Source organism: Electrophorus electricus, chromosome 1, assembly GCF_041902795.1.
Source record: "Electrophorus electricus isolate QZ-2024a chromosome 1, ASM4190279v1, whole genome shotgun sequence".
Taxonomy (NCBI): domain Eukaryota; kingdom Metazoa; phylum Chordata; class Actinopteri; order Gymnotiformes; family Gymnotidae; genus Electrophorus; species Electrophorus electricus.
Genome location: NC_137497.1, coordinates 31,354,607 through 31,363,673, shown reverse-complemented (window position 1 = coordinate 31,363,673; position 9,067 = coordinate 31,354,607). Strand labels below are relative to the sequence as shown.

At 49.9% G+C, this 9,067-nt stretch overlaps 1 protein-coding gene across 3 annotated transcripts in view; it reads right to left on the bottom strand.

Annotated features, from left to right (window-relative positions):
- Positions 1–9,067, bottom strand: part of zfpm2a (zinc finger protein, FOG family member 2a) — a 108,974-nt gene that overhangs the window by 3,941 nt on the left and 95,966 nt on the right. For all 3 annotated transcript variants that reach the window (XM_027009469.3, XM_027009470.3, XM_081715066.1), the window contains 2 exons: positions 1,141–1,347; positions 63–287 (listed from right to left, as the gene is read on the bottom strand). In XM_027009469.3, the coding sequence (XP_026865270.3) occupies positions 63–287; positions 1,141–1,347 (432 nt within the window). The remainder of the gene's footprint in view (positions 1–62; positions 288–1,140; positions 1,348–9,067) is intronic.

The following is a 9,067-nucleotide window of genomic DNA, read 5'->3' as shown; positions in this document are numbered from 1 at the left end:
ATGTGTAATTATGTCACTTCTTTGAGGGCGTAGGCTTAACGGCTTGATGACATTTCGCTCACCGCTGTGAGTGCTGAGGTGCATCTCCATGGCACGGGGGCTACTGAAGTTCTTGTTGCACTGTGGAAAAGGGCAGATGCTGGGGGTCTGCTGGGGGTTTGCCTCGTTCTCTTCAGTCACACTCTCGGGCTCCCTCTGCCGCCCGCTGCAGTAGTACATCAGATGAGCCTGCAGGTTCCTCTCGCTTCTGAACCAGATCCCGCATGCCTTACAAGGGAAGATGTCCTCTGAAAGACAGGTGGAGAAAACCGAGTACAAAGCTGTTCAAACCAAGTATTTAAGCCAAGTACAAATGCACTTTCATTCTAATTGCATTCTGGGGTTCGGGTTTGGGATTTTTCTCATAATAGTTAAATGGAGGAGGTTTGAACAGCTAACAGGAATTAGATACGTGGGTAACCAGAATTTTCACTGTAAATTACGAATAATTACAAATCATAAATGACACATTTAGTCTCTACATGATGTGTCATCAGCAACTTGCTAAATGGCTCTCCATAACCTCTTGGTTCCTTTATTACCAATATTAACCCCTTTAACATATCTGGCTAAAACATTTGCTTCAACAACAATCCTGTCATGCAAATTTGAACAGCAGCTTGAGAAACTTCCAGAAGGTTAGTGGCCTTTCCTCCAGGGCAAAGGAAAGCAGAGCACCATCTATTAGTAGAAGCCTCGCTGGCATATTCGAACTCTAGACGGGTTAATCTAGTCAACAAAAACCATCTTGAATTTGTCACAGGTCGGTCTGAACGAACCGCGCCGAAAGACGGCTGTTCTTCCACGCTACAGCGACTGATCCGTGAAAACCTGATGCGTGCGGCACGTCGCGTTTTGTAGGTGACTATGTGACGGGGGCCGGGCTGGCTCAGATGGTCGGCCAAAACGGGGGACAATAGGGGTCGGGGGAACAGGTGAGCGTCCGTACGAAACGCCCTTGCCGCCAAATTTACAGCGGGGGTGAGTGCCGTGGCTCTACCAGGACACTGTGTGACTGGGCTCGCGTGCCGTTGAGCCTGCATGCCTCCCACGTACCATAGCCTGAGAAGGGTCCTGGCGTGGGAGCTAGCTGCTACTCACTGTTGACTATAGCAGTGGGGAGGATGGAGGCCATGGCAGCTTGCTGGGGCAGGAGCTGGATGGTGTCCAGCAGGCGCGCCGGGTACATGCCCTCGCTCAGGGACATGTGGTTGACCGCTTGCAGCCGAGAGTCGAAGTCCACGACGAACGCCACCAGCTCCTCTCCTTCCATGATGTTCTTTGTTGTTGTGCACCATAGCTGGCCGCCTGCAGGAGAGACGAACACAACGTTGACTGGCTTCGCACTCGTTTGTTTCCGAGCCCATGCGGCAGCTGGGCACAGACATATATGAACATATTGTTTAATGAATTGTTTGATGCTTGCGATACTGGTCACCGTGCCAAATCATATGTGGTAACACATTTAAAGGTGCATGTGCAGTTAGCGTTGCGTGTTTAGACTTTTACATAAATAGACATGTCGGCATATGTAAAACAATTCCGCTACGTATAACGCTGAAGGTAGCTATGTTCCCGCTGCTGTTGCTTTCGGAACCCGCGGTGAGGATGTCGGCGGATGATTCACGGCAAACAACCGTCGTTAGATTAGAAGCTGGTGTGTGAACAGCTGAAACTTTTCTTTAATCAGTTCGTTCCTTAGCACTGCGGAGGTTCAGGAATTCATCGATAACGCTGAGAGACTACAAAGGAGACGGGTAGAAGCGTTTTCCCTTCAAAAGGGAACATCCAGTTATGTACAGAACCAAAAAAAAAAAAAAAAAGGGGCGTACTACTCTCTAGCCGTGGGTAGATGAAACATTCGACTGGAGTATTCTGAACACATTTATTAACGAAGAAGAACAGAGACAGCGTTGGTGGTGGCGTACTGGAAGGTTTAAGCTCAGATAATATTTATCTCTGCACATGACAGGGCTTTCACTGGCTCTTCATTTTCCATTCAAGAGATTAAAGTTTTTAATATGACTATTTACAAAAATCTGGCTGCCGAGATAACAACAAACTATGATATGCCGGCACTAAACGGCAGAATTAGGACATTGTTTCGGAGGGAAAGCCGGACAATTAATTAAAGCGCTCTGTTAGCTTTCAAAGATGTGCAAACACTCTGACAGAGTGTAAGAAGGAAGAAGGACCTGTAATTTCAGTCCAGCTGTTGGCAGAGGGAGACGAGGGCTGGGAGGGGGTGCATTCGTAAGAGCAGAAACAAGAGAGGTACAAGAACGTTAGTTCCAAACCCAGTGCCAAAGGAGCTCATTAGGAATGTTTATAATAAGAGGAAACTTGAAGTGAGGTCGCTGCACGCACACGTCCTCGCCCCGCAAATGCAGTCCTCATTCTCAGTGGGTTTCATTCTGCTTCCAGACCTTTTATACAAATGCCACAACGCTGCAGAGACACGCCGTCGACACGGCCCACCCAGCCGGGAACGGAGGGGGTAAAGGAGCGCTCGAAAGCGGGCCCTATCTCTCGGCGCATCTGCAGCGAGGACACGCACTCTTCACCCCCCCCCCCCCCCCCCCCGGCCTCTTCATCGGCTGGAGCCTGTCACCCATGCTGGCTGGAGAGACTCTCTTCATCCTTATCTCCTAATTAAAAAAACAGGTAGCATCAGCACAGGTTCAAACTGTCACCTTTGGGGGGGGGGGGGGGGTCAGGGCCGGGGGTGCTCTCCACAGCACTCGCCTGAAAAAGTGCCAGGCGTTTCATTAAAAGCTCGTCACTTCACCTGGTGAGGGTGGAGATGAAAAGGGGCCAAAAAGGCAGAAACGTTGCGGGGATGATTTCCTGTCAAAACATCCTCTGCCAGTTGCATGTTTGTATTTTCCCAAACCAAAAGGCTTGTTTTCTCTTTTTAAACGAAATAGCCACTGTTATGGTGAACAGAGCTAGATGCAAACATTTTATGAATGGTAATAGTCGCTTCTTGTCTGTTAATATGTTCATACCTACAACATAAGCAAGAACACAACTTAGAGATGGTCATACTGGAATGGGAACACTGGTATTGGTATTTATTGGAGGCACACTGATGATGTAACTGAGCATGAGGGATGACCAAGAAGGCCAGCAGAGTAAGAACAAAGACTCTAATGATTCGCATTTTTCATATAATTAGAGTTTCTCTAAAAGGCACTTGCAAATCAGATGTTTTGTTATTATTATTACTACTCTCTCGCTTGTTTTATTACTTAGAACAGATGATAACACGTCTATCGATCATCCAAGCTATAAAAATCAAACCATTTGTAGGTGACACTAGAAACCCACACGTCATGCCGATTTACTGCAGAGCCCAAGCAAGGCTCGACCTCGTTCAAGACTCAAGAGGCAGCAGTCGTGGAGGAGCAATGGCTGAGCACAACCACACCCAAGAGCGACCATCTCCACTTCTCCACTGCAGCCAGGTCAGATAAGCTGCAGGCAGCGGCACGGTGGTCACCGGCGTTACCATACGCACCGGCGCGGCACCTGTAGAGGCCCGAGGCTGCCCAAGCGATTCCCAAGCGCGTCCGCCTCCCGTTTGGAGGCTGACTCTTGCTCCCCCGGCGGGAAGTGGTCGCTCGAGGCTTCCGGTCCGCTTCTCTGCGTTCTGGTTGGCTTGGAAGCAGCTGGGAGAGCACGGTCGAGGCTGGGGTTTGTGGGTGGTGTCCACACCTACCACGCGCACCCCCCACACCACCCCACCCCCACCCACACCACCCATGACAAGCAGCACGCAAGTGCTGAGGGCCTTTGTGTGCCGGCCACTGCCGCTGCAGCATGAGGCTATTGTCTACCTCCTCCTGCATTGCACCTGATAAAAGAATAAAGAACTCTGACATATTCCAAAAACAATGGAGCAATTAAGGGGAGACAATAAGCCAGCTGCTTCATTTAACCAATCAAAACCTCGGCATCCTGTACACAGTCCAGATGATTAAAAAAGGAAGTACGTTTTTTTTAAAAAAAAAAAAAGCCTTTTTCTGCATTCCCTCAGTACAGCATCTGGTAGCGGACCTACATCAGGACTACATGTGCATCCAGTCAGCAGGCTAATAAAGGCTTTAAACACACAGAAACGAGGAGATGGGAAAAGAACAGAAAGCAGAAAAGGTTGTTGAGTTGCGCAGCTGAGATCCCTCCCCCCAACACACACCCACACCTCTCTGGCGATCCAAGGGATGGGGTCCAGCCCCCCCCCCCAGTGTTCACAGGGGGCCCGATTGCTTGGACGTTGTAGAAGCACATGAGGGGGCGGGCCGGCACACGGAGCGCCAGTCCACTTTGCCCAAACACTGGAAGCATACCTTAATGCTAATGGAAACACACACCGCGTCCACACACTCGCCCACGCCCTCCCCTTCTCCCAGGGAGATGAGAAAGTAGTGATTGCTGACAGAAGGAGGAGGCTAATGAAACTGGCCAGAAGACAGGTATTCAAATGTTTGTGCGTCTACACGGCACCGAGCCTCCAACAGTTCGCAGTAAAACGCGTAGTTAAGCACACCAGCTTGTCCCTCGCCCATCTGTCCAGACGCGCGGCCGTGGCGCGAGCCGTTACAGTGTACAGGAAAGCCACGGCACACGAAACGCGAGTCCAGGAGAAACACCCACTCTGCCTGTTCCAGCAATTACGGCGGGTTAAAAGGTCCGACAACGATCAGATCTATCGAGCTGGGCTCCTACGTTCGGTTCTCCACGCCCTGCTCCAGTCGGGCCACAACTTCAACCACTTCATACGAGCGTGGGCCTGAAAAATCCTTTTCGGATCCCCTTCAGATCTCACCATGCTTTAGGGTAACGCGCGATGAACGACCCGTCAGCGAACATGGGGTCCCAAGTGATCAAATTTCCAGTTCCCACCTCTGAATGCCAGGAGACAAGGCCTTGGAGTGACTCACACTGACTGCAACCCCTTTTACGATGATCTTAAGAAACAAATAACAATAAATGTGGTGTGTGCGTTCCATGAGATGCACTGTGTGGTACCTGAAATTTAACAGCTGCAGCTGTCTTCAAACAGCTGCAACAAATTGAAATATTCGAATCCCGGATAGATTTGGGCACCATTCCAAGCGCTGACATGGTGGGTAATACCTTCAGGATGTCCCCAAACTAAAACGGCTTCTCTTCAAAGCAAAAGTGGGTTTATGTGGACGAGAGGTGCAAGGGTCGAGGCGATCCGGCCAGCGGCATCGGCACAGCGGGGAGCCAAACGCGGATGCTGGTGATTCCGGTTTGTGTTGATGGAGCTCATGTCCATGCCCACTGTTGGCCTGCTAAAGGTGGCGTGAAATTGTATGGAGAATGCAATCGGGCCTGAGGCTGTGTGCTATTAAGGTCCTCCTTAAAAAGTGCAACTGACTGCAGCGCACTGGCGGGGCTGTCCAATCACATGCTCCTGTCCAATCACGTATTCTGGTGATAAGTACCCAGGATTCTCTCGCAGCCTCTAATGGGCTTTAGAACCTGATATCTAGAATCTGGAGCTTGATGGTACACACGGTACTAATCTCTGCTGTCGCGTTCCAAGCGGGAACAGGAAACCTCGGGCTGCGGCCGGCCAGCCTGCCTGCTGCTGCTCTGCTTCTAACCATAAGGGGGCACTGTTCCCATGCTGCAATACAGTGGTGAGGTTTCATGATGGCAAATTGGGGGATTCTTAAAAGCTCTAAAAGCCCTAGACAACTGAAAGGTGAGAGGAGAAAACTAAAAGTTTTTCTCCTTCCCTCTAGCCAAAAACAGGAACCTCAGCTTTAAAACACAGGTTTTGTTTGTTTAACGTATTGAGGGGGCCTGTGTGGCATGCTATATGTATGTAAATACATATGTACATGTAGGCATGTCTGAAAACATGAAATCAGACTGACTACCTGTAACGCACGAATATAACCATGGATTCTTCAAAAGAAGAGAGAGCTTACAATCTTTCATCCTACAAACCAAATGTACAGTGATCAGTCTGTGCCATAAGCTGCGTTTGGCCAATGCAAAGGAAACAGGATTTTTTTTTTTTTTTGTATCTTTGTTTTCAATAAAGCAAGACGCACGTATCCAGGTCACTGAGACATAACAGGTCCTTGAGAGAGGACCCGAGAGAGCCAAGACATCAGGCTCATTTAGAGGAGTACAAGAAAACGACATCTTTCATCAGTTCCCTTTTATTCTTTCTCTGTCGCTCTAAGTCACACACACACACACACACACACACACACACACACACACACACACATTGCTGCTTAGAAAATACTCTAGCTTCAAGTTCTGATCTGATAAAGCCAATGATTCATAGTATCTAAAATGAGATATTTTTCCACATAATGAAATGCTGTTTCTTTGATAGGTCTCTGGAGATGCCAGCTCGTTCCTGACTGAAACTGATACTGGCTCAGTTTGCGGAAATGGTTGGAATAAAAAGAGCTATAACGTGAATTACTGTAAACCATTCTACACGTCAATTAGTGCAAAATTACCATTTATTTATACACTACCTTAAATAAATAAACAAGAAAGAAAGAAACAAGAATCTCTAGAAATTGTTTTTTTTAAATGTTAGTTAAAATAAATAATGTAATAGCTAATTTCTAATTGTAAATCATTTTGGTATGACCAATATATACTATTCATTTACAACGCAACAGTTTTGTATAGCTTTCTTCTCAAAAGAGCACGCATACAAACGAAACAAAAAGCAGAAACAAACAACTCAAAGTCTACATGCTAGTTATGCTAACCATTAGAAAAATAACCGTTAGAAAAATGACCATTAGAAAAATAGTTACAAATATTCCGAATTCAGCAAAGGGCATTCAACAGCCAAGTGAAGGCCACAGAACGTTCCGCAGTGGCTTTGGCAGAGGGATGAATTTCAGCCACATTTATCAACACAGTACCAACTAATCTCTCCGGCGCTTATTTCTAATGGCCATGCCACAACCTCCACGGGAGTCAGTGGGACTCCGAGACCCTGAACTCCTGCCTTTTCCCCAGAATAGCAGGTCGCGTCTTATTTGTTTTCTTCTCTGTGTACTGGTTGTGGCTAGTCGACATGTGTTTACCGAGGCCCCTGCTGGGATTCTCTCTCACACACACACACACAGCCCTGACCAGCACCATTAATGGGACACTAGTCTCCCTGCGGCAGTGGTAAGAGGCGCAGGGATGAGCGGGCCGCTGGACCCCCAGCTGTGGCCGGTGGCCCGTGTCCCCCCTACCCAGCATGCCCTGCTCTGGGGAGCAGGTGAGCCACGCGGCCCGCCTCCAACATGGCTGCGTCTCCCTGCCACATGGGCCCATGGAACACTGCCCTCCCACAATTGCGCTTTGGCCTGGATGAGGCCGGGGGGGGGGGGGGGAGGCGGGAGACGAGGCTCTGGCTCCTCTTTGGAAAAGGTCCGTTCAGGCCTGCTGGCAGGGCCAGCGCCCGTGGGAGAGTGCGCCAGATTGATGCACCTGTCAGCCATTTCGGAAGATGACAGATCGCCGCGACACGGGCTAATCGGCGGAGGAGAGCTGACAGAGATGTCGGCTGGGTCTGCGCCGCTGTGATCTGGCATTCCGGGATGGGCAGGGCGCTCACACACGCGCACGTGCCACGTGCACGCCCCACATCCACCCAGAGACGGGACCCGCGGCGGCCCCCGTGCCGGCCCGCAAGACCGCCCCCCCCCACCCGAACCGTCCTGTCGTGCCGTGCTCCCGAGCCCCTTCCGCATGTTACTGGGCGAGGGTGCTAATTATGCTCCGCCGCCGCCTCGTGCGGGTAACCGCTGCCTGAAGGGGCCTAATTGCGTTTGTCGGCTGGAGCGGAGGGAAGGCGCCCGCCGCCGTTCTGTCGTCCTGGCGCGTCCCCTCTCCTGCCCCCAGGTAGCGCGGCGTGGCCATCTGGAGCCGACATCTGTCCTTCCATTGATCGTGAGGGTTTAGCACTTGATCAAACACACGGCGACAGGAAATTGCTCCTCTCCCTGCAGGAAACGGCGCGGGGCTTATGCGGGGGTAATAGAGCGGAACAGAGCTCCTCGGCCCGCTGCTAACACCGCCACGGGCAGCGGGCGTGGCCCCGGCCGTGGGTGGTAGCAGTGCCGCTGCCACATGAGCTGCCAATGTGTGTGTGTGTGTGTGTGTGTGTCACGGGGTATTTTAGTCCAATCTACATATCATTTCTTGTCTTACTTTCTCCTTTTCACCTCTTTGTCTCTCTCTCTCACTCCTTCCACCACCCCCCCCCCCCCCCCCCCAAGCATCCTCAGAAGAAGAAGGAGGGGAAAGGGGGAATTTGAAATTAAAATCATCCCCTCAAAAGGTGTCAACACGGCGTTAATTGTGGAGAGGAGGGAAAGTTGGCTCCTGTGAATTCCGCAGCGGGCTTCACTCCGAAGGCACGCGCTCGGAAAAGACGAGAAGCGGGAGAGGAGATCGAATCGATTTGAAGAAAAATAAAAATAAAGAAATAGAACGTCAAACGTGACTCTCCCCCCCCTGCAAAAAAAAAGACTCCTGCAAATCAAATGCACCAGATGGTAAGCAGTTCTTCTTTGTCCAGGAAAGCGCCGGTATCTTTGTCCAGGAACCGGCAGTATCGTTGTGGTCTCAGCCTGGTGATGACTGTCATTTTGAGTTTAATGTTTTTGGAACAGCTGCTAAAATTCCTGAAAATGCCCATTCCAGATGTCACTAAAAACTCTTCCGACTGTTCGGCACTGCCACCTAATGCCTGCGTGATGATAAATATTTGTCTTTTCTTTAATAACACAAGCCAACTAGTCAATCTCAACAGTGCGTTAGGAGCTAAACGTGTGAGGCATTTACTACAGCGTGTCGTTCGACAGGAGAAAAGAATATAAATGACCCTGCCTGAGTTCATAATTAACCTGAGTTCATAATTAACCCTGCGGTACAGGGGCTGTGGTCTCCTAAGCCAAATAACCACTTGGGTGATTTCAGTGGTTTTTGAAGGCTTCTGTGCGCTACTCACTTTTAAACT